The sequence below is a fragment of the Rana temporaria genome, chromosome 4, assembly GCF_905171775.1.
Source record: "Rana temporaria chromosome 4, aRanTem1.1, whole genome shotgun sequence".
Lineage (NCBI taxonomy): Eukaryota > Metazoa > Chordata > Amphibia > Anura > Ranidae > Rana > Rana temporaria.
The window spans coordinates 146276559-146302059 of NC_053492.1; the positions used below are offsets into that span (position 1 = coordinate 146276559).

The 25501-nt window shown below is 42.1% G+C and overlaps 1 protein-coding gene across 1 annotated transcript in view; it reads right to left on the reverse strand.

The window, feature by feature from the left end:
* Positions 1-22475, reverse strand: part of IRS1 (insulin receptor substrate 1) — a 64841-nt gene extending 42366 nt beyond the window's left edge. The window contains exon 1 of the mRNA XM_040349140.1: positions 18523-22475. Coding sequence (XP_040205074.1) covers positions 18523-21781 — 3259 coding nt within the window. The 5' untranslated portion in view covers positions 21782-22475. The remainder of the gene's footprint in view (positions 1-18522) is intronic.
* Positions 22476-25501: the final 3026 nt, after the last annotated feature.

Sequence of the window (25501 nt, forward strand, 5' to 3'; positions counted from 1 at the left end):
GCTTGGCTATGTTTGATGAAAAAAAAAAAAAAAAACACATCAGATGTTTACTGCATCTTAACCAACAAAGGCATTGCACAAAGACGGGATGATATATTCTTCATTTAGAGGTTTTACCCAACTATGTATTTTTAATGCAAGCAAAATAATAGAGAGCTATTCATTTAAAAAACAAAAACAAAGAACGACTGCTACTTTTCAAAGATTTCTCACTAAAATCAGATTCCAATGCAATGTTCTACTCAATAAAACACTGAAGCCCCGAGGATGAATAGACATCGCCACCCAATTAGATCAGAATGGGAAGGCTGGAGGGGCTTTGTAAGAGCCCAATAATAGCAAGCCTCTGCCCCACAGATCCGGCCCCATAAAGGCCTGTGTGAAACAAGCTTTGAAGACACAATAACATTCCTTTGTTGAATTTCAAGCCTCACGGGCTCAGCAGCACCAAAAACAGCTACTCTCTTTTCCATATGAAGCACATTCCTAACCAGAAGTTCAAAGGCCTGCGAGATAACCTGCCAGAGCTGCACCTTTCTGCTTAGGATGATTAACCTGTTCAGTGCAGCACTACATCACTTTAAGGCACTATGGAACACCGACATCAGGATATTTTCCTGCAGATGACGCAAAGTAACTATACTGTAACCTACCCCAGAGATGGAAAGTGATCATAAAGAAAAATATAAGACTAGCGCATTATCCTCAGTAAAAAAAGTTTTATTAACACAGATAGGAATGGAAAGTGATCATCTACCTTTCACACAAACACTGCCAGTCCCAATTTGTTTTCTTAGATAGGTAATTCATATTTACAAATGACATTTCTTAATTATATCTGGTTTTACTCCAATTACCTCACTGCCGTGTCAGCTCTAATCATCCTGTTTTCAGGAGACAAACATCTTGCTTGGTTGCAGTTATTTAACATGCAGGGAATCTTCACAGGCTGTATATTACTTGCCCTTTGGCTGCATGAGAGATTAGGCAATGCCGACTATAGACAAATGGAGATACAACATCAAGACAAACATCACGCAGATAAAAAAAACACATTCAACTCCCATGCTAAAAAGTGGTGTTTTTTCACACTGAAATGGTCTGCAAAAACATGATTGGTAAACAACTTGAAAGATAAGTTCACTTTTGCAAAAAAAAAAAAAAAAAACTTTTTTGCAGCTTAAAGTGGAGGTTCACCCAAAAACTTAATTTTTAACATTAGATTGATGCTCATTTTGTCAATGGGAATCGGGTGTTTTTTTTTTTAAATCTAAGCAGTACTTACCGTTTTAGAGATAGATCTTCTCCGCCGCTTCCGGGTATGGGCTGCGGGACTGGCCGTTCCTATTTGATTGACAGGCTTCCGACGGTCGCATACATCGCGTCACGATTTTCCGAAAGTAGCCGAACGTCGGTGCGCAGGCGCCGTATAGAGCCACACCGACGTTCAGCTTCTTTCGGCTACTCGTGATGCGATGTATGCGACCGTCGGAAGCCTGTCAATCAAATAGGAAGGCCCAGTCCCAAAGACCATACCCGGAAGCGGCGGAGAAGATCTCTCTCTAAAACGGTAAGTACTGCTTCGTTTTTAAAAAAAACACCCGATTCCCCTTGACAAAATGAGCATCAATCTAAAGTTAAAAATAGTTTTTCGGGTGAACTCCCGCTTTAAAGCGAAGTTCCACCCACATTTTTTTTAAACAAACTCCTTTACTATAGCAGAATGTATATTAAACAATTGTTACTCTTATCATTATCACTGCATTCCTTATTTTTTTATTAAAAAAATTACCTTAGATTTAGCCTTCTCGGGCATTCCCATCTTACTTGTGGGCAGGCGAAGCCCACAAGCATATTCTTCTGGGATACGGCGCTGCTGTATTCCCAGCATGCACCGCCCATTCTCGCACATGCGCAGTAAAAGCACGTAGTGGCGCAGGAAACTACACAGGTTGCCATCACAACAGGCGTCGTCGTCAGAAGTGCCCGCCCCGTTTTGATGGCCAAATACTGCGATTCTAGCCCTCTGCACTACCCATTGACTCCTAGGAAATGATGGCATCTCCCAGGAGCAGTAGCGAGCTGAGGCAATCAATGTCAGGAGCCGCGGTGAGGAAGGGGAAGATTAGAAGGGACCACATAGCAACAGGCATGAAACAGTTAGAAAAAAATAAAACAAATTGTCCAAATGTCGTTGGTTAGGTCATTTGCTGCATAGTAATGTAAAGTTATTTTTATGAGTGGAACTCCGCTTTAACCATTTAAGGACCGGTCCTCTTTCTGAGATTTTGTGTTTACAAGTTAAAATATTTTTTTTTTTTGCTAGAAAATTGCTTAGAACCCCCAAACATTATATATTGTTTTTTTTTTTCTAACATCCTAGAGAATAAAATGGCGGTTGTTGCAATACTTTGTCACATCGTATTTGTGCAGCGGTCTTGGAAGCACTCTATTTTTGGAAAAAATACACTTTTTTAATTAAAAAATAAGATAACAGTAAAGTTAGCCCAATTTTATTCTGTGTAATATAATGTTACGCAGAGTAAATTGATACTAAAAATGTCACACTTCAAAAATGCGCCTGCTCGTGGAATGGTGACAAACGTTTACCCTTAAAAATCTCAATTGGTGATGTTTAAAAAAAATTCTACAGGTTGCATGTTTTGAGTTAAAGAGGAGGTCTAGGGTGAGAATTATTACTCTTGCTCTAACGATTGCAGCGATACCTCACATGTTTGGTTTGAACACCGTTTACATATGTGGGTGCTACTCAGGTATGCGTTCGCTTTTTTTTTTTTCTTATTTATTTTACACTGTTCTTCCCCTCACGCCCATCTTCCCCTCACTCAGCTCCATACCACAGAGGGGAGAGGACGCGATCACCTCCGCTGCTGCCAGTGGCTACGCTAAGTGGATCGAAGTGTGGCGGGCCCCCTCTCCCGCCACCGATAAAAGTGATCTTGCTGCGAATCCGCCGCAGAGACCACTTTTATCCGAGACCGGACCGCTCACTGAAGAGGCTACTGGGGTTATGGCAGCTAGCTGCTGCTATAACAACAATATTCCTTCTCAAAGTGCCGATGTATATCATCGTGTGCCGCGTGGCCGGTCTGGAAGTGGTTAAAAATGTTGCATTTTTTTATTTTCTTAGGACTCTGCAGAGAATTTCACTTGCAATCAACAGATTAGGGGTACAATGTCAGGCTCCCACAGACTCTCTGTACAGCGGTCTGCCCACACCTCCTGAACAGGCAGATGGATAATGAAGAATGGGAAGGATCAACAAACTATAAGGGCGATCACCAGCTCCCTTGCAGTTCATTGACAACTACAAGCCGTCTTCCCTCGTTGCAGATGGGACTTGTGGTTCATTCACAGAACTCTGTGAATGAATGATATGGCAGAGTGGGTGGGGTCACACTGTTTTTAAATTGTAACAGCGAGTGTGGGGAGAGGATCCCTTGCCTTCTGTCACTATGGGAGATTAGGGGGGATGTGGGGCTGCTACTTTAGCAATATGTTAGACAGTAATAATGGGTATTACATGTAATGTGTTACTAAAGGTGAACTAATGCCGCGTACACACGGTCGTTTTTTGTGATGAAATAAAAACGTTTTTCATCATGAAAAAAGACGGACGTTTTTCCAACTTCATCATAAAAAACAACGTTGCCCACACACCATCGTTTTCTGAAAATGCTCTAGAAAAGCGCGGTTAAGTACAACACGTACGACGGCACTCTGTTCCATTCAAGCTCCCGTCTCATAACTTGCTTCTGAGCATGCGCAGGTTTAAAACGTTGTTTTAGCCCACACACGATCATTTTTTATGACGCAAAAAACGAAATTTTGAAAAACGACATAAAAAATTGAAGCATGTTCGAATTTTTTTTTGGTCGTTTTTTAGAAGACAAAAAAACGATGTGAAGCCCACACACGATCATTTTAAATTACGTTTTTAAAAACGTTGTTTTATTTCATCACAAAAAAACTACCGTGTGTACGCGGCATTAGCCTTTAAAAATCTAACAACGTATACGTGGGACTCTTGAAGACAAACACGTTTCTTAAATAACAGTCTCATGCTGACTTAAAGGAGTTGTAAAGGCAGTTTTTTTTTTTTATCTTAAGGGCCCTTTCACATGTACGGACAAACGGTCCGTTTATTACAAGTCCGTTTAAGGACTTGTAATGGTTCCCTATGGGATTGCAGCCATCCGCGTCCGCAAAGATCCACTTTTGCGGACGGAAGAAAACCCTATTTTTCTTCCGTCCGGCGGAACGGATCAGATGAATACGGACACACAGTCCGTATTCATCCGATTCTCTGTCTCTGCACTGTGTGCGGGGACCGCCCTGTCCGCCGACAGCTCAGCGGGGATTTACGGAGGAATCCCCGCTGAGCCAAACGGGCTAACGGAGCGGATCAATACAGATCCGCTCCGTGTGAAAGAGCCCTAAAAGTGACACAGATGTGTGGGCAGAGCCCTGTGCAGATGCGCCGATTTCAAAGGTGACCACGACTGCAGGGGAGAAAATCCCCTGCATACTGTTAAAGGAGGGGCCGCTTAGCATTGCGTTACACCCTAAACACTGATGTAACATGTAGCTAAAGCTGGCATTATCCTTTAAGGATTTATTTTAGGAGTTAGGTTACTGTTGTGCTACCAATATCTTTGTAAGTATACGATAATTACTTTATGTACTGACATCCACTGACATTTAAAATTTGTTTAGAGAAGCAAGACTTTCATAGAAAATATCCAGCATTTGGTTTTGAATGCCAAAAAGTATTGCACAGCTATGCAAATGTGGAAAATATGTAGGGCAAGTCTTTTTTCACAACTTTAAAAACAGAAGTTGTAATAACCACATGACTCAGCATAGGTACTACTCATCTTCCCTGTGCTCCCCCGCCACACCATGAAAAACAAACTGTGCTTCCAGGTTTAAGTAAACATGTGTGCCTCCTCTCTATCCTTAATCCCGCATTACAGCGTTTAGTGCCTGAGCAGCCAATCGCCCGGCCAAGAAATAATCCAATACTGAAGAGGGAGAGTCCTTAATATCAGCGAACTTATGTATTTTGGAAGGGCTCCAATGGGTGACAAGACAGATCCTCTTTAAAGAACAAGTATTACTTTTATGGTATTCAGTTCACGATGGGCCAAAAGTACATGCAGTACTTTGCCCATCTTCCTAGGTGCTCTGTAGTGCTAGCTGCATTGTTGGACAGGGCGTGCACAGCTTCCTTCCAATGCACAGAAGCTGAAAAGAAACCTGTATTAAAAAAAGGGAAAATATTTGGACTACCACTGCTGGCATCTTTTTGAAAATGCAAGTAACCTGGCACTTTCTAGCTTCAGGACTTTGGAGAGAGGCCAGAACTCATGACTTGCACACCTGCTCTGGGCCAGTGACCCAGCCATCAGGTGACCATGATAGTGTGGCAAACAACCTATTAGGATGAAAGGGGGTCAGCAATGGCAGTAAAAAGGTTGTATAGGCTAGTGTTTTTTTTTTTTTTGTTTTACATTAATGCATTCTCTGCAGTAAGGTAAAAAAAAGAGCAGCACAGCTGCAGTCTCTTTCGTCTTACTGGCTCAGAGAAAGCCATTGGCCCCCGCTGCTGTCAATCACAGCTTGGAAGGAGAAAGTAGGGGGGGGGCCCAAGCCTCGCTGTCTGTCTTTAGGACGTAGATAGTGCAGCTCAGGGATTCAAGAGGAAGTAAACTCTGATGGGTTTTACGTCCTCTTTTTTTCCCCCTGCAAAGTAAAAGCATAATGGGTGTTAGTATGCATTGCATATTAGCCCATTATGTGGCATTTAACTGCAAACCTGCTGGTGGCCGCAACCATCTTCGCCCCTCTTCCTTCTGTCTGCGACTGGCCAGAGTCGCAGGAGCCCTCAGTCACGGCACTTACTAGCGAAGGCAGTTTCTTCACAGCGCATGCGGCAATGAAGTCGGCGCCAGCGTATATGGTACATATCTCCTAAACTGTGCAAGTTTAGGAGATATTTACAGTACCCACAGGTAAGCCTTATTGTAGTGGTGTAACTAGGTTTTCAACCACTTTCAGCCCGCAAGCGTGCCAAAATAAGAAGCAGCTTCCTATGGTAGCACACCAAGAAGAGAAGAGCAAATAAATATAAACCTGTTATTTTGTTTTAATTAGCCTTTACAATCACTTTAACATATTTCCCCCACAAGTGGCTGCCTCTCGCACGCCCTGCATGAGTTTTTATGGCTTAGCCTCTATTCTGCATAATTCATTTTATACTCCTATCAATAATAATTTGATAAAAGTGCCATCTGCGGTAAATATGTTCACAATCAAATTTTCCAATTTGGCCGTTTTCTAAGGAAGAGCTTTTCCAGCAAAGAGGAAGAAGGTCATAGGTCCTTTTAACTAGCTTCTGGGGAGTTGATGCTCTAAGAGATTCCAGAACAGAAATGTATTCGTTATTACTGCCTGGAGACCAGTTTAAAATGTGCTTGGTCCAAGAAGAGGTGAAAAAAAAAAAAACACGGAAAACCAGCAACGTTTAATTTCAAGGTGCAGACTCCCATTGTCGACCTTAAGTGATCCTCCTCCCAGCAGATTAATTATTAAGAGATTAAATCTTTTCATCATATCTGTGGCAGTAGGTAGTGGCGCTGTCTGCCTGTCGAACTCTTTGAAGCAATAAGGGATTTTCTCAGACATCGTGCTAATTAGGACACTGCAGGTGGGATGCAAATCTGCAGCTGGCTGTCAATGTTGTAAAGTGGTGATAAAACTAGAGATGCTTGGCAAACACAACAAACACGGTCTGGCACAATGACTGAGCAAGTCCGACATGTTGGCGTCTAGAAAATCAAAAACTATACCTGGGGGTCTATTTGAGATAAAATTTGCTGTGTATTGGCATTCGCACAAAAGTTGTGAATGATATCCTTGCAGACATTTTTAATATGTGCCATGTGATATTTTCTCAAATTTAGGTCGTCTTTCACAGGACAAATGTAACAATCATTTGGTGAATCTGGTTTTTTTCATGGTTATCAAATCAAATGCAAATTATACATCTTATTGTATGGCATTCTCTGGTAAGCATCTTTTTTATTTTTATCCGATTTGTGATCACAAAAATTAGCATTTTACCAGAACAGTAAAATAGGGAATTGTAAAACTACCTAAGTCCCCTTCCACGTGGGGCAGGCTCCGCTGATCCCCGCTGAGCACCTGGTCCGTGCCCACTTTGCTTATGCAGAGCGGACACAGCCCGCTCTCCTCTATGGGTGGTTGGATGTAAAAAGGGACCACCTGTCCATTTACACCCAACTGCCATCCGATTGATGAAAGGGGTACAACTGTTTTTAGCAGATCGGACCGGATTGGATGTTTAGACCCGTCGCTCCATAGGAGTAAAATGGAGTCTAATTGGGTTTGCCTTAAAAAAAAAAATTATAAGGCAAATTCGATTGGTCAGCTCATGTGTAAAGGGGCCATAATTGGATACTTACCTCATGGGCAGCAAAATTATCCTAACAATTCCTGTGTGGAAATCATACAGCACTAATATTTTAACCTTAAATCTTAATTTCATCATCTAGGGGGAAGTTATTGAGCCTTTGGATATCCTCAGCTCTTACAATTTAGGCACGAATAATGAAACGTGTTAATTCTGACATTAAAAACACAGAATATCTGTCAGCAAGCTACATCATTAGTAAATCCTGACTACTATTGTTTTCAAGAGTGGATCTATGCATATAGCCAAACAAAATTATATGTCAAATGAAATTACCCTTTTAAAATGAAAATACCAGTAAATAAAAATAAAAAAGCAGGGAGGAGAAGGAAGAAGAAGGTAAAAAACTACTTTCACTTGAAGGAAGTCATTTAAAAAAGCAAAATTTTTGACACCACTGAAAATTTCCAGCGCATCAAAACATTGTTGTGAAATATTACATGCAAAGAGAACATCTCCTAGCTACTTTAAGGATAAATCTCTATAGACATCTTCTGAGGAGTTGACCCAGATATGTCAAGCTATATCAGAAAATTGTGCATCATTACATCTCTGAGCTTTCCAGCAAATAAGATAAACAAGTGGAACACTCATTCCCATCTTACAAAAAATTAGATATTTACATAGCAAAAAGGGCAGTTTCTAGAGACGCGGCATTAAATCATTCAGTTTATGTTAAACACCCTTTTCCTAAATGCACTTTAATTGTGAATAGAAAGCAAGATTTACAGAGAATAAAATCAGCAGCAACCAGAGTATAATGGTGAAGTGTAGAGTTACAGAAGTATTACTAAACAGGGTGGCCATATTAGACATAAAAGTGATATTTGTTAAATGGCTTATTGGTCTTTAACACGTTTCACTGGAATGCTAGGCAAGTAGGCCCATTCAGTTTCATAAAACTAGTAGACAATAATGAATAGTGTACTAAGAGGAAAGTTGAAGACGTACAAGCAGCTGTCAGGAGCCTTCAGCAAGGGGAAGCAATTTTATAAATGGTTTATTAATGTTATTACGGTTTCACTTTCTTTTAGCAAGACGTTCCGGTGAGGCATTCCTCACAAAATCAGCTTCTAAAGTTCACAGAAAAAAAAAATAAAAAATGAAAGTTGTAATTTGTAGCTAAATCATTCATGTATCAAGACATCAATTGTCTGGCAGGATCAGGATCTCAGGATCAGATGGGAAGCTGGACACTGGTATCCTCTGACAGATCACACACACTTTAAAAACTATTACAACTATTCTCTTCATCGTGACCTAGGAAATTCAGCTAAAGGTTAAACAGAGTGATGTCCTGTCCCAGAACTAGCATGCAGGCCAGGATTCGAGAAGCCTCCATTTTTCGCTTATCATTTAGGCATTTTTCTTCATGACAGATTACCTTTAAGATGATCCTCTCAGGATGGCATTATGGAGAGCATAGTTCTTTTTAATGATGTAGACTTACTTGGGAGGCTGTAATCCTGACTGTGACTTCACTGACCTGGCATGCAGGATAGGAGCTAGAGCTTTTCAGATTCCCCTGGCTTTACTATACAGTGAAGTAAGGATAAGGATGACAGCCCTGGAGCCTGTTTAAAAATACAGTCAATAATGGACATTTCCATATTTCTATCCTCACAAACTCTTTTACACACGCTGTGGAAGTACTTATAATCAGCAATTGTATGTAAAAGGTACACGTTTGTACACATTGCTTTGTCAGCCTTATTAACCACTTGGGATCCGCGCTATGGACGAAAGACGTCCACAGCGCGGCTCTCAATTGCCAAGTGGACGTCTTTGGACATCCTATTGTTGTCATTCCCCGTGCGCGCCGCTGCCGTGATGTCCGCCCGGTACCCGCGATCGTCGGTGACACAGCAGGGACGTGGAGCTCTGTGTGTAAACACAGAGCTCCACGTGCTGTCAGGGAGAGAGGAGACCGATCTGTGTCCCTTCACATAGGGACACAGCATTGGTCACCTCCCCCAGTCGGTCCCCTCCCCCCACACAATAAGAACACACCCAGGGAATACATTTAACCCCGTCCACACCCCCTAGTGTTAACCCCTTCACTGCCAGTCACATTTATACAGTAATTAGTGCATTTTTATAGCACTGATCGCTGTATAAATGTGAATGGTCCCAAAATTGTGTCAAAAGTGTCCGATACGTCCGCCGCAATATCGCAGGCCTGACAACAAAAAAAAACGCAGATCGCCGCCATTACTAGTAAAAAAAAAAACACAAATCTATCCCCTAATTTGTAGGCACTATAACCCTTGCGCAAACCAATCAAAAATATGTAGAAGAATACGTATCGCCCTAAACCGAGGGAAATTTTTTTTTTTTTTTTTTTAAATTGGGATATTATTATAACAAAAAGTAAAAAATATTGTGGTTTTTTTTCAAAACTTTCTGTTTATAGCGCAAAAAATAGAAATCGCAGAGGTGATCAAATACCACCAAAAGAAAGCTCTATTTGTGGGAAAAAAATGATAAAAATATAATTTGGGTACAGTGTTGTATGACCGCGCAATTGTCATTCAAAATGAGTCAGCGCTGAAAGCTGAAAATTGGTCTGGACACGAAGGGGGTCACAGAATCACAGAATCACATTTTAAGTATAGGTCCACTTTAAAGCAGAACTACACTGCATCCAAGCACCAAGCCAAAAACACTATTTAACTAATTATCATTATTCAAAGAACCCCCCCCCCCCCCCCATTCAGGTCTCCATGCTTTATTTTGCTGAGAAATCACTTTTAAAAACAACCCTGATCCCTTCTGACCGTAGCCATATTGAGTATGTGCAGATGATTCATCTAGCATATACTTACTTTTATCCATCTGCCCTTAGCTAAGGCATGCAGGCAGAAGGGTGTGCTTAGCTGGAAAAAAAAAACTGCTCCCCTCCTAAAGACTCTGGACATCTCTATAACATCATTTACTTTGGCATGGAAACCAGGAAGTAACTGAGGAAAGAAAATTGTAAAACAAATAGTCAATGTTGATTGCAAGAGTAAAGTTCTACTTTATAGGGTAACTCCACTTTCGTGGAAAAAAAAAAAGTAAATAAAGAAAAAATAATATAGCGTATATATATATATATATATATATATATATATATATATATATATATATATATATATATATATATATATATATATATATATATATATATATATATATATATATATATATATATATATATATATATATATATTTTACATTGTCGCTCTTTTTTTAGTTTATAACGCAAAAAAAACAAACACAATTTTATTTGGGTACAGCACTGCACGACCACGCAATTGTCAGTTAAAGTGACGCAGTGCCGTATCGCAAAAAAATGGCCTGGTCAGGAAGTGGGTAAAACCTTCTGGGGCTGAAGTGGTTTATTTTTAAATTAATAAAGGTTTACCTGTAGGTAAAATGAATAATATATTCATCGCCGTCAGTGGCGCCTACGTTGTGAATGCCCGGCAGACGCTGCCGGACCTTGCCGGGAAGAAGACTCCCGCCACTCACATCGCTGGAGAGCCGCGAACTGGGAAGAAACGGGCAAAATCTCAAAAACTGAACAAAAATTCACAGTGCAGCAGTGTGAGGCTCGGTTCACACTGCTGTGTTGTGAATTTGTTCAGTTTTTTGTCCTGTTTTAGGTGCAAATTTACTGCGAATTTCAGGAGTTGGACATAGCTGCGATTGATGTTCTAAACAAAGGAATCATAATGTAAAAAAAAGTTAACCTCCTGTGTACTTCCTGTTTTTTGTGGAGAGTAGTGTGGTGGAATTCAAACATATGTGAACCATCAATTTGATTCCAGAACGATTTACATTGATGTCTATGGAGACTAAATTCACAACGCAACACCGTGAACTCGCACAAGACCCTTTTTTAAATCGCATCGGAATCGAAAACGCATGTATGTGAACGACCGCCATTGAAAACAATGACTTTATGCATGACATTCAAATTTAGAATATTTTTGACGCATCACATTCGTTATGAGCTCGCATCAGTGTGAACCGGGCCCTTATACCCAAGGAACACTGCGCTAAAATGTTAGAAAAATATAACATGTAACAAAATAATCACTTGAACAATTATTCGGTAGCAAGTTCAAAAGAAGAAAGCCTTGTCTGCACAGGATATGAACAAATCCATAGATGTGTGGCTTGAACAATAAAAAATAGAAATCCGGGAATGGAGTTGCATTCCTCTGGTTTAATTAAGTAAGAAATACTCCAGTAGATTGGCCAGAACATGGGAAACTGATATACCATTCTCAGCAGTCAATCACTTCTTCAGTCTTTTGCTGGTTTGGAAAGAGAAAACAGCCTGGCCTGAGAACAAAAACTATAAAAGAGGATTTCAGAACACACAAACACAAAACAAGAAGGAAAACAGCATGTGACAGGTTTAGATCAATCGAATGCTTGCCAGAAAAAAGGAGAAAAGAAGATACATCAGCATCTTTTCAGCCACTTATGAAACCCCACAAGCAATCCAAAAGGAAGAGTATGCAGCTACATCAAAACAATATTTCACAATGTTACCCTCTGTCATTTTTCCCAAGCACCTCCAGTTGCATATGCTATAATTTACTGTGCGATTTTTTCATGCACAGAATTCAATGCAAGTTGCACATGAAATCGTCAAGAATAGTGCAGGAATATTTCAAATCGGTGCAAGTCGGAGTCTCAACGATTTAAACTGTTCCATAAGCACAAATAGGGTGTGACTTGTCATGCAATTTTGATCTGTCAAATCGAAAGGCAAGTTGCATCGGTGTGAACAGGGGCTAGAGATGAAACCCCAGTGTCGATCCAATTGAAGAGGATATGGCTACAGAAACAATATCGTTCGCAATCAATGTCACCCTGTAATTTTTCAAGCACCTCCACATACTAAATTTATACTTTTTTTTTTGCACAATTAAAGTGTAAACTATTTTAATTAAAGGAAGCTTTAGTCTCCCCCCAAAACAAAGCTTTTTTTGCTAACTTTTTCTAAGTTTAGCCGTTACTTTTCAATAAAAGGAGACTGACCACCTACTCCACCGTGCAAGTCGCGCTTTACTTTATGAATGGTCTGACTCCTGCAGTCTTCTGGGGCTTGCGATGTCTGCGGGCAAAGGTGAAGATCCAGAAAAAGCTAACCAGGAGTTATCAGACAAAAAAACACTACCTTGAAGATGAGGGCCACCATGTCCTGAGAACATTGTTATTCAAATATAGGTCTTTGGTAACTTTTCTGGGTCTTATCTTGGCTTTCTCTGTGATTGGATTTACACAGTACCACCAATTAGCCATGCATCCACCTACATAGGGGTCTACAAGAAGTCTGTGCATTATGCTTTGATGCACTTTGAGGCTGAGATCACCATCACCCTTTAATTTTTTTTCCCAGTTGTCGCTGGACTGTAACTGTAAAAGTAAAAAAATGTCACTTATTTAGTTTTTAGCTATTCGTTTTCACGTTCAACAGGGACATGGATACATAAAGCTGCCCTCCACTGACAGCTATCTTAGCAGGCTTTAAAAAAAAAGACACTGCTGAAATCACAGAAAACAGTAAAGTAAAACCTTGATTTAATAATCATAATTAAAGAGGAAATTAGGTGCGATAGGGTAAAAAAATAAATAATTATGCATTCAGTTGCTGCAAAGAACTTTGTACAGACCTAACTCCCACACACAAGTACTCCGTACAGGAGTATGAGATCACATTACCTTGTGTGACTTCAGTTCACCGAGCACACATCTCTGATAGCTAGCATATAGTCATGCCAAACAACTGGACCAAACTCCTTCTACACTTGTATATTTGTTTACCCAGATCACATTACTTATGATAAAATGAAATAGCCTCCATGGTGTAATGCGACAGGATACATTATCAGGTATTATAAAAGTACACTCACATTGCAATAAATATTGACACTTTCACAAGAAGTTCAAGCTATAAAACGTTTAAATGACAGGGATTCACAAATAACCCCTATATAAAATGAATTACCAAATGCTATTATATAAAAAAAAAAAAATGTAACTGTGTATTAGGAAATCAGCAACTTTCTAGTTGTTGCAACATGGCATACTGGTACTTTAGGGTTCCAGAAGAGCCTAATGCCCCGTACACACGATCCAAATATCGACAGATCGTACAACTTTTTTATCTTAATAGTCGCAAGAAGAAATTAAATAGGTTACAAAAATCTCGTACGACAGAAAAAAAAAATCGGAAGTGATGTAATGTATTTGTATTGTAATTTCGGACGACAAATGTACTGACTAAACGAAAATTGTATGATCTGGTACCATGCGAGAACATTTTTCGTGCATGTCCAATAAAATAATATCGGATGAACTGTCATGATCGGCTCTCGAAAGCTCTGTACTAACAATCCGATTATCGTACGATTCTTCCTTGGACGAGATTTTTCGTACGATATTTGGATTGTGTGTATGGAGCATAACGTTATTCACCTCTGCAGATAAAAAAAAAACACACACACACACACTAAAAAAGTATGCAATACTGAGCCAAGTCCAGTATGTCCTAAAATCAGCAAATGTACAGCAAGACATGGTTTATTATCCATACAAGATAGTGAAAAAAAAAAATGGAAGAAAGGAATGAGCAGTACACATAAGCTTATTAACTTAAAGGAAGGCCAGGCTAAAAGAACCATATGGTCTGCCATTGCTGATCTCTGCATCGGATAATGCTAGCTGCTTGGCTGCCATGCTAATCCAATAGATTCAATATCGGGAGTCACTACCTCATTGCATGTATTCTGATCATTTAATTTAAGCCAGAGACAGCCAGGAAACATACATTTTCAGTCAGGAGCATACTGCTGCTCTCTGGGTGGTTCCTTTTTATTTTTTTTTGAGAAACACACCAATGTTATAACTCCATCTTACCAAGAGACATTTCACACTTTATTTGCAAGGATGCAGTTATGAAAGTTAACCAATAAAATATGTATAGCAGAAGTGAATGTGGCTGTGGTGCCCTGAAGAGGGATTTCAATGTGAGATTCCTCTTTAAACTGGCATGCAGGAGGCGGAATATCACCTTCTGGTTGCCTGCTAACTATGGATGAGCTGCTGCTGACAAAGAGATCCACTGCAGATCGCGGGTCAGCAACATTACACATGTGAAAGGAGCCTTAAAGGGTTGAAAAAACACTTAACACTACAGGGGGAGTTCAGCTTTGTTAGTGAAGTGTTTCAAAACCTTCTAATGCATTTAACACTACCAGCTTCCCAAATTAACAATGTTGCTGTCTAAGAGTGGCTCTGTTGCCCCTCCAGCCAGTGTGGATACACACTAATGCAGGAAGTTACTGGCCGGATCACCACATACAAAAAAATAAAAAAGGCAAAAATTAACCTAATAATAATTACAACAACAACAACGCAGCCCCCCCCACAGCACCAATGCTTACTCGAGTCTGATTCAGCGATGTGCACAAGAGCAGCAGCTCCTCATTGGCTGAGACAAAGCAGCGGGAGCCATAGGCTCCAACTGCTGTCGATCACAGCCAGTAAAAGAGGGAGCAGGGGGTGGGGTCAAACCACGCTCTGGAGCGAGCATGCACAAGTGCCCCCAAAGCAAGCAGCTTGCTCTGGGGGAACTTAGCAGGTTGAGGGGGGGAGCCAGAAGCGCTGGCGGGAACCTGAAAAGGAGGAGGATCAGGGCTGCTCTGTGTAAAATCAATACACAGAGCAGGCAAGTATAACAGGTTTGTTATTTTTACAAAATAAGAAAACAGCCTTTAGTGTCACTTTAACCACTTAAAGACCTTAGGTGTTTTTCAGATTTGGTGTTTGCAAGACTAAAACAGTTTTTTCTGCTAGAAAATTACTTAAAACCCCCAAACATTATATATTTTTTTTTTCTAACACCCTAGAGAATAAAATGGCGGTCATCGCAATACTTTTTGTCACACCGTATTTGCGCAGCAGTCTTACAAGCGCACTTTTTTTGGAAAAAATTCACTTTTTAGTAAGCTGCAATATATGACATTTTTGTTTTGGCATTTAACGTTGCATTATGATACATGTTACCTTCCTAGCCCAACCTTAACATTACACAAAAATGGAAAGCCAAGTCGAAATTAAAAAAGGAAGCAATCGATTGTTTTCCTATGCCATGTTAATGTAAACATTTAACAAATTTAAAGCAGCGGTTATCCCAATTTGGCTGCAAATGTCAAAATACACTTTAAAATTAAAAACTAAAATGAAAGTCATACAAAATTTATATATATATATATATATATATATATATATATATATATATATATATATAAATGATATCTTCAGTTTTCAAACTGAAAATGTAGCTGTAGCCATCTAGAAATTGCCATGAAACATAGCTGGATTAGCATCTTTTTCCAAAAAAAATGTCACTCCCATGTTAGTTATTTACTGAACTGTCTTGCAATCAGCTCTCAGAAAACGGTCTGGCAGAGCAGAGCAATTTACAGGTGTGCACTGGAGTGAGGGTTTCAGGAAAACAAACTGGTCAAACTACAACCATTACATGGTCTCAGATTGCAATGTTGTTGTTTGAGTGGTTGCAGATCAACTTGGAATGGACACAAAAATGTAAATGAAAAAAGAAAATCGGGGCTTTAAGTTAGAGTAAACATCAGCTATTTCTACATTAGACACAACAAGCAGACAGGGTGTCTCTTGAATACAAGCAGTAAAAGCACACACCTGCCCACAAGTGAAGCATGTGGCAGCCAAGATTTCCAATGTCTTCAGAAAGTGATGTGCTTGACTCTTATCTGCAAACTGGGTGAGTCAAGAAGGCTTTCAGTGTGTAAAAGGGCCATTTATTGAGACACGTAGACAATTAAACCAATGAAATTACAGGTAAACAACTTTAAAAGAGAAATAGTGCATCTAAAGATCAAACAGGTTTAGTTTTCAGTCACTTCATTCTTACTTTGGATTCAAGAGCAACATGGAATAGTAATCAGCTGATGACTGGTTAAAAGGACAATGTAGGGTCTATGAAAACATACAAGCAAATAGCAAACTGTGTTGGATTCAGGAGGAAAAGTAAACAACCAGATGCACAGAAGGGTGTCCTGCCAAATGGTTATGTAGAGGCTTGGGGGTTAAGCGGATATGTGCTAATAAGAAGGAAGAGAGGGCGGGATAGAAGCAATGAGCCCATGAAATGATAGATTCCCACACTCTAATTTGTTCATTCATGAAGCACTGAGCTAGTCATGTTAGTCCACATGGAAATGGTGAACAGAAGCAAAAAAGTATTCCAAGTGGCCATCACATCCTGCACAAGACTGCAATATTATTCTAAGACAAAAGATACATAAAAACCACATACACAAACTCACTGCAGCCAAGCATTTCTAACTGCTAACGTGCAAGAAAAAAAAAATGCTGCAAGGTCAAATTCAGAATCAAATATATTCAAAGTTCTAAAACAGAATAAGTTTCTTTAGGAAAGCATAAAACCGGGAAGTGTAAAAAAGCACCAATTAAAAATAATAATTGGATATCGTGGGAAAAAAAATAAAAATCCAAGACAAGTTTTGAGCGGACTGCATCTAATTGCATTTTTAACATGCAATTAAACTTGTAAAGAGCACTGATATGATTCCAAGCAAAACCCGTTAGGATTTCATTTTGTTATTAAGTTTCGGAAGCATCAATAAACACTGGATCTTAAGGGAGTTGTTCTGAAGGCGTGAAAATGAGCATTCAGGGATTTGTGAAGCCAAGCATCTTCAATTGCTTGAAAGGAAGAAAAAAAACCCTACATGCAAGTATTCAAAATTATTTTTACTTATCTAATGGGCATTCAGTTCATTCATACGCGGTTTGCTTCTCAAATTACTTGTAGACAAAATGTTAAACATGAATAGACACTTAACAGACGCTAAACAGAACACCCTAAACATCTCTTAAAAAAAAAAAAAAAGTGCCTGAGAACAATTAAGTTGTACGTTCTGAAAACGGAGAACATTTAGTGACTCTTCAATGACTTCTACACATCTGCTCTCTCAAATCCAGCACAGACCATATAGAATTCAATCAGGGGAAAACAACCATGTGGCATCTCATTCCAAGTTTCTACAAACGTAACCTTCCAAAGTATGACATAATAAAGTTCCAGACTATAGTTTTGCAAAGCATGTCATAGGATTACATCTACATTTTCTCATCCATTTCTAAATGTTGCATAGTTACAAAATTACATAAAAATAATTTTACAACTTTCTTAAGTGCCACTTTAAAAGGAATAAAAAAGAAAAGGGAAGGAGCAGCTGTTAAGTTTTAAATAGTGACTAAAAAGGTGGGCAAATTCCAAAATATATGTAGCAGCACTTGGCACAGCATCTACAAAGTTTGGTGGCTTTGTAAAACTACATTTACATTTTATCTACCAAGATCCGATTTATTTTTCCCCATACCAATCAAGCACACTGCTAATCAAAATTATAATACAAAGTGCAAACCTTCTTTCACATCTAATCAAATAGAAATAAAAATGGATAAAGTATAGATTTAAAGAATCAGTATACCATAAAAAGAGGTTTTGAGGAACTACACATACAGCTCAAATCTAACATTTGTACAGGTTGTCTACAATGTGTTTTTGAGGACATAAACGAATGTTAGATCAGACTGCTTAGAGTTTACTGTGGGACACATTTTTTTTTACAGACAGGCATTTAAGGATGGATATGGCACTTAATAATTTAGAAGAGCATTTCTCAACTTTTTCAGCATGGGAGAGCCTTTGAAATAACTTTCTGGTGTCAGGGAACCACTGCTAAAAATGCTGATACATTAGTGTGATAGTCAGTGGGAAAAATTAACCGATAGTTAATAGGAACCCCTAGCAACATCGGGAGGAACCCTGGTTGAGAAACCCTGACCTAGACAATGCAAACATAAGATAACTACAGTGCATCTGGGGCTGGCAAAAAGCTCTGCTTAGATTTGAGAAAAAGAGAGAAACCTACCTTCTGTTTCTGCCTGGCTCCTATGTTCTTCCAACTTATGGAAAGTGATGCTAGCATAAGCACTCAGTTCCTCTGAGGGGTGAGTGATCCCAGGCTGATGAGAGTTACAATGTTCCAGTCCACTCAAATCCTTGACGAGATCCAGGTCAATGTAATTGAGGCCATTATGATGGTGGTCTGAGGGCTGCAAAGATTCTCTCCGTGTAGCATCACCTGGCCTCAGCCAAACATTCTCAAAGGAAGCAGAACTGTGTCTTTTTACATCATCCCCAGAAACAGGGCCAGCATTTACCCGGGCTGTAGTAGGGGTAGAAGAAAAGGTCTCTGAGCTATGTCGCCTCCTGCCCTGTGGGTCACCGGCCCTGACAACTTTGGCACTCTGGTTGCGGTTGGGGCTTAAACTGACTCGAGTAAATGCACTGGGGCCAGAGCCCTGGCCCAGAAGAGAGGAGCAAGCCGTTTCAGTTAAGGTTGTATTTCCAGGAGAAGGTGAAGCAGGTAGGTTACCAGGATTCCCACCGATTGACATTTCAGCATAATTACTTTTACAAGAGGGAGAAATTGGCTTGGCAGTGATCCTGGCAGTTGGTAACTGGCTGTAATCTGAACATATGGTACCTTGCTGCATGCTCATATAGTCCCTTGTAATTGGCTTTCCTCGTACAGGTGGGCGACTACTGCATACATCAGAAGAGCACACTGTATTTGCAGGTTTACATGACTGTTTATATGATGGCGTACAGGAGACATAGGAATTTTTGGCCTTCCAGTGCTTAAGATCCATGTTCATATATTCAGATATATTTTCTCTCTGTGGTACCACTCGACTCTGCACATAAGGTGGTGAATGCATGGAAGATATAAAACCCCCAGGGAAGGCCTTCTCACTAAATTCAATGTTGACATATTCACCAGGACTCTTAGGCTCTGGAGGTAAAGCAGGCTCCCGTGCCCTTGGCAAAGTGCTTGCCTTACTACTGCTTTCCAATGATAGCCGCGTGGGCCTCATCAATCTGCTCTTCACCTGAGCACAAGATTCTCCTTTCCTGCAGTGCAGGGTTTCTTGTCCTCCTAGACTATCACTACTTGTGGAGGAAGAAGAAGATTCTTCATTGTATAAAGGATGATCAGAATTAACAGATACCCGTGAATTACCATCTTCGTTTTTCCTGTGAACAAGCTTAAAAGACCTTGGCAAAGAGAAGTATGAATAAACAGGTTTGGATGGCTCTTCAACAGAATTGAGAAAGCAGTCAGGTGGTGTGCTTGTAGTGGATCCGCTGGCTGGAGACATGTTTATATAGTCACTACAAGGCAATTTGCCATCATTGCTCTCTATGGACAACTTTGGGTTGGTTCCATTTGTCCAAATCTTACTGTAGGCACAGCTGTCTGGGGAACAGCTACCACTGGGAGACATCATCATATAACCATTCAAATCCATCTGTGAATGGCGTCTTGGATTAATTATCTGCTGTGGAGCAGACACACTCTTAGGACTCATGGGCATATAGTCACTGTTTTTAGTAGGCACAGTGGCAACACCAGGTGACATAGGCATGTAACCATCATCACTGTGGTTTGGTCTATTATTTTCCAGGTGAAGGTCCAGGCACTCTTCAGGATATGAATAAGTGGGCACAAAAGCAGAGTGCCTAAAAGAGGCGAGGCGCACAGGATAAGAAGGCATCATCTCGGTGTATTCCTCAATTGATGACTGGGATGGGGTCTTCTGGTGGGAAATAGTAGGAGGAGAAGTGCCGGATGAATGCGTCCTCTTCCTGAAAACTTTGTCAAGGTCAGAAGTCTCCTCACCCCTACTTGACTGGCATCTCTGCTGTGTGCCTCTTTGAAGGAGACTACTGGATTTGCCCATGCTAATGTAATTATTGAGGTCTTCTTCCCGAGCTGGTGGCGTGTGCCCCAAAGAATCTGGCGTCACACTACGAAAAGAGCTTCTGAAATCACAAGGACTGGATCCATATTCATCAGAAGAGATAAAGCCACCATCACTAGGGGAACCAGATACAGAGGCACTGGATCTTCGAGGACACAAGCAGTCAGAAGTAGAACCATGCCCACTGGTGCTACTAGAGGATAAACTGACTGGACTTGTGGCTGAGGGTGAGCAGCGTGTTGTGGGCATGGGAATGGAGCGACTATGGTTAAGAGGTGGATGAAGTCGAGAACTGCCAGTGCGCCGATGCGACTGAGCCCTGCTTGCGCTGGGGCTTACAGGGCTGCTATCCATTGAGGCAGGTCTGGACATTGTGCCCTCTCCATCGCTTGAGGCCCGAACTCTGAATGAGGAAGAGCCATGTTTCATATTTCCTCCAGCAGGAGATGTGGCTGTGACACTCTCGGTGCGGGCTCTCCGATTTAGCCCCACCTGGCTGGGTGGCGGATGGTTGAGGTGATGTCTTCTAAGAGGAACAGAAATTGGATTGGAGCAATTAGATGAAGACTGGCTTTTACTCCTTGGTCGAAACTCATCGCTCAGCGCTTTCATAGCTTCTAGGATGGTCTCATGCATATTCTGTGCCACCACAGAGTCATCCACTTGCATCCAGAACTCACCAGCCCCCGTGACAGCAGAGCGACCAACCTCAATGAAGAAGAAGTTCTCTGAATGGCCACATCTCCGGATGTTCATGAGCTGCAGTACCACAGCCGCTGCATCAGAGTTGAGCTTTACCAAACTAATGGTTCGGTGGGTCAGGCACAGTCGGTAGATTCCAACAAGATTCTTAAGCTGTCCCAAACCCTTCGGTTTCATGATCACCTGCCACACTTCCTTAAAGGCCAGGCCAGGAGGGTTGACCTCGCCATAAACATCTTCCCCATTTATCCCATCGTGCGTCCCGTTGGAAGCCCCTTCGATGTAATGGTGGGGGTGCGTTTTCCCTCTGTTATGCAATTCCACCAATGCCTGGTACCATCCTTCCTGTTCTTGTTCACAGTCAGCAGCAATGGCAAAGCACTCGTCTTTCGTGTACAGAGCCACCAGATGTTTGTTCTTCGAATCCGCCCTCTTGTTGATATTAAAGCAGCTCTCGAGTGGAATGGACCTCTTTGGGGCCCCCGACTTATGCCTCCACTTCTTCTCGTTCTCGTAATACTCCAGACGGGCTAAGCCCGACTCGCTGGCGACCCTGAGCACGAAGAATCTTTTGTGCATGCTCTTAGGTTTTCTAAGGTAGCCCACCTTCTTGATGTCTGAGAAGTTGTCCTGAGGCGGAGGGTCTGTAGGGCTAGCCATGGTACCAAAAGAAAAAAAGTATAAATACTATTTCAATCCTATAAATAGTCAAAAAAAAAGGAAGTCCTTGTAAAAATAAACGTACAGGTACGCTATGCAAATTCACAGATCATTCAGCACCAAAAAAATTGCAGTCCTAAAAAAAAAAAAGAAAAAATGATATAGAGAGAAATCGTTCTTGTAGGGAGATAAATCCACTGTAGAGTTCCATCAGAGAGGAGCTGAGCTTGTCTGCAGGGAGCCCAGTACTGTCATGGTGTGCAGGGGGTAGACGTGGTGTACACACCCGGGCATGTTGCTTGGCATGTGTCTGCAGAGCCCCCCGGTGCTCCAAGTTTGCAAGCACTGCGGTGTCTGTGTGGGCTTAGTCCTCCCAGCCTGTGCACAATCACTGCCGCCTGTGTACTGTGTCCCCATTCAGTCCCATCGCGTTGCAGAAAGTGGCATCTGATGGGAAGAGGAGGGCAGGTAGCTTGCTGCCCACCCCCGGCTGCCAACTGACTTCTCCTCACCCCTCCTCCTTCTGCACTCACTCCGGGGTGCACGGACCCTTGCCGGCCAGCCTGCAGCAATGAGAAATGCCCGCCCGGTGAGGAGAAGGTGCTCGCCGCTGCTCCCGGACTTGCCGGAGTTGTGTGCCAGGCTTCCTCTCTCCCCCCACCTTTCCTTGCGAAATAAACCAAAACAAGCTGTGTCTGTGTCTGAGTTCCCGGGAGCCCGCACAGCCCCCGCCCCCCTCCACTGCTCCCGCCACCGCCTCCTTCTTCTCAGTCTCCCTCACAGCGCTACACGTGACCACCGCCACACACACTATACAGTACACTGCATGGAGCCGCCAGCCCTTCAACCTAGCCTGCTAGTCTCCACAATGCAGCAAATCAACGCCCCCTCCCTGTTACCACTATGGAGCAATGAGAAGGCGTTGGAGGCGAATGGCGCCCTCTCATTGGTGCTGAGCGATTGTCCCTTTTTTTCAATATCCCTCTCCCCGCCCAAGCTTGGTTGAGGGATAGCGTAGTAAAAAGGCGTAGACGCATTATAGAGCGATGTTATTTATGAAACGTGAAGCGGCTGGGTGCTGCTTTGCCTAATAAACTCCCGTTCTCATACAATATAATAAAGGCTTACTATGTGTTCACACCGAAATACTTATGTAAATATATCATTCTTTGGTAATAGAGGGGTGCCCTGGGCTTGCTGGCCATTGTAGTTCCTGTCAGACTGTCTTTTCCAATGGTTGGTATGCAGTGAATGAAGGACGTGGTGCCTCATAACATGTCCTGTTTACTCCTGTAGTGAGCAGCAGATGTCATATTCCATTATTAGTATACATCAATGCTTCACCCCACCTGAGGATAAACTACACTCCACCAAGCTAATAACTGGCCCTGTAGGATAATCCAGACATATTTACTAGTCTATGGAGTCCAGCGTCGTCTTCCATGCAGCCCTGAGCTTCAGACGGACTGCTGTTCTCTGGGGCCACAAAGGTCTTCCTTGATTAAGGTGACCAGATTTTTCAAATGAAATCCGGGGATATATTTTTTCTTTACACTAGTAATGGCAACAATCAGCGACTCTCTGCCCGTCGCCGCCCGCCTCACAGCCTCTCAAGTCTAAGGCTGCATTCACACCTCAGCGTCGGTCGTTCGGTCGTTTTTTCTGGCGTTTTTTTCCGCCGTTTTGTCGTGCGTATTCATGCTTATTTGCGCGTTTGCATACAGTGTCGTCCGACGTTTTTGTACTTCGACGTTTTTTATTTTAGCCAATAAGAAAAATGATCATCTTTTCATCACTTGTTGCTATGTTGGTAGATTTGTTTAATCTTCTGCCTGGGTGAAAAGTTCTATTGATTAAAGCGACGAAGCGCCCGTAGCAAACGCTCGTTGTCGCGCTAGTCGCTTGAATCAAGCGTTTCTATTACTTTCTATTAAATGGAAACGCTCCAATACGCCCAAACCGCCCGATACGCGCGTCAAAAAAGGGTCCGGAACTTGTTTGAGCTTCAGGCGTTCGGCGTCAGGCGTATTGGCGTGCAGATGTGAACCATCTCCATAGGGAATAATGTATTTTTTCCCCTCTAGCGTATTTGAGCGTCGCGCTTCAGGCGTCAAAACGCTCAGGTGTGAATGCAGCCTTACTCTTCGGGCCCCGGCTACTACTGGATGGGGAGCGGAGGAAGATCACTCCACCAGGGAAGGCAAGGAGATAGGCAGGTGGCTGGCCAGGATTTGAGCCAAGGCAGAAGAACATGCGAGCGAAGCTGAATGGGCATACACCCGAAACTGAAGAAATATTCCCTCCGCTCCGACCAGCACATGATCATCAGAAAGGGGCACAGATAATGGGAAAAATACAACCCCCCTATGCTAGTAGGCACGGCGGAGCGGGGGTGTGTAATTCAATTTTTTTTATTTTAATTCTGCACTGATTGTCTTTGAAATTGCCCCTGCCACCTATTAAATCCAATCTGGGGACAAAACCAGGGACAGACTTGGTCTGTGGACAGTGTCCTCAATCAGGGGACTGTCCCCTGAAACTGGGGATGTCTGGTCACCCTATCCTTGAAGCCCTGATCTCCTCGTCTTCTATGCTGCCATCTTCAAACTTCTATTTGCACATTCACAGAGGTGCCACAGGTCTCTGCCATGTATTCGGAACCTTACAGTGTCTGTGAATGCAGAAGATCCCATGCATGCGCAGACATACTGTAGCTCTTCCAGGCCACAAAGGTCTTCCTTGAAGCCCTGAGCTCCTCATCTTCTATGCTGCCATCTTGAAACTTATATTTGCACATTCACAGAGGTGCCACAGGTCTCTGCAATGTATTGGGCACCTTGCAGTGTCTGTGAATGTACAAGATCCCATGCATACGCAGACATACTGCAGCTCTTCCAGGCCACAAAGGTCCTCCCTGAAGCTCCGAGCTCCTTATCCTCTATGCTGCCATATTGAAACTTCTATTTGCACATTCACAGTGGCACCACAGGTCTCTGCCATGTATTGGGGACCGGAAAGTGTCTGTGAATGCAGAAGATTCTATGCATGCGCAGTTGAACCGCGGCTCCTACAAGCCACAAAGGTCTACCATGCAGCACTGAGCTCATCGTCTTTTATGCCGCCATCTTGAAACTCCTATTTGCATATTCACAGAGGCGCTACAGGTCTCTGCATGTATTTGGAACCTTACAGTGTCTGTGAATGCATGAGATCCCACACATGCGCTCACATACCACAGGTCTGGCACGCCACAAATCGCATGATAAACTGTCCCTGAGTGGAACACTGCTTCCTGGGTTGTGTGATGTGGACATCCCAGGAGGCACCAGGGGGGCGACCCCCTACATCACCCTCACCAAGGTGAGAGGTCAGGAAGTAGCAAGCTGCACCATGATTCAAAGTAATCACATTAGGCCTCATTCACATGGGCTTACTTTAGAATACACCTGTGCGAGGGCCATGTTTCCCCACACAGGGATGCATAGGCGTTCTGTACATTCCTGTGCATACAGTTCCATTCTTGTCAATTGGGAAGCAGCTGCACAGGCACAACCTCTGCTTCCAATTTGGCCACAAAGCGGGTGCAGGTCTCAATTGACATGAATGAGATTGCCTGCAGGGGGATGTACAGAACACCAGTGCAGGCAAAGAAAACAATCGCAAAGGCATATGCCATACTATGCCCATGTGAACAAAGCCTAACAGAAAATTGTACTGAAT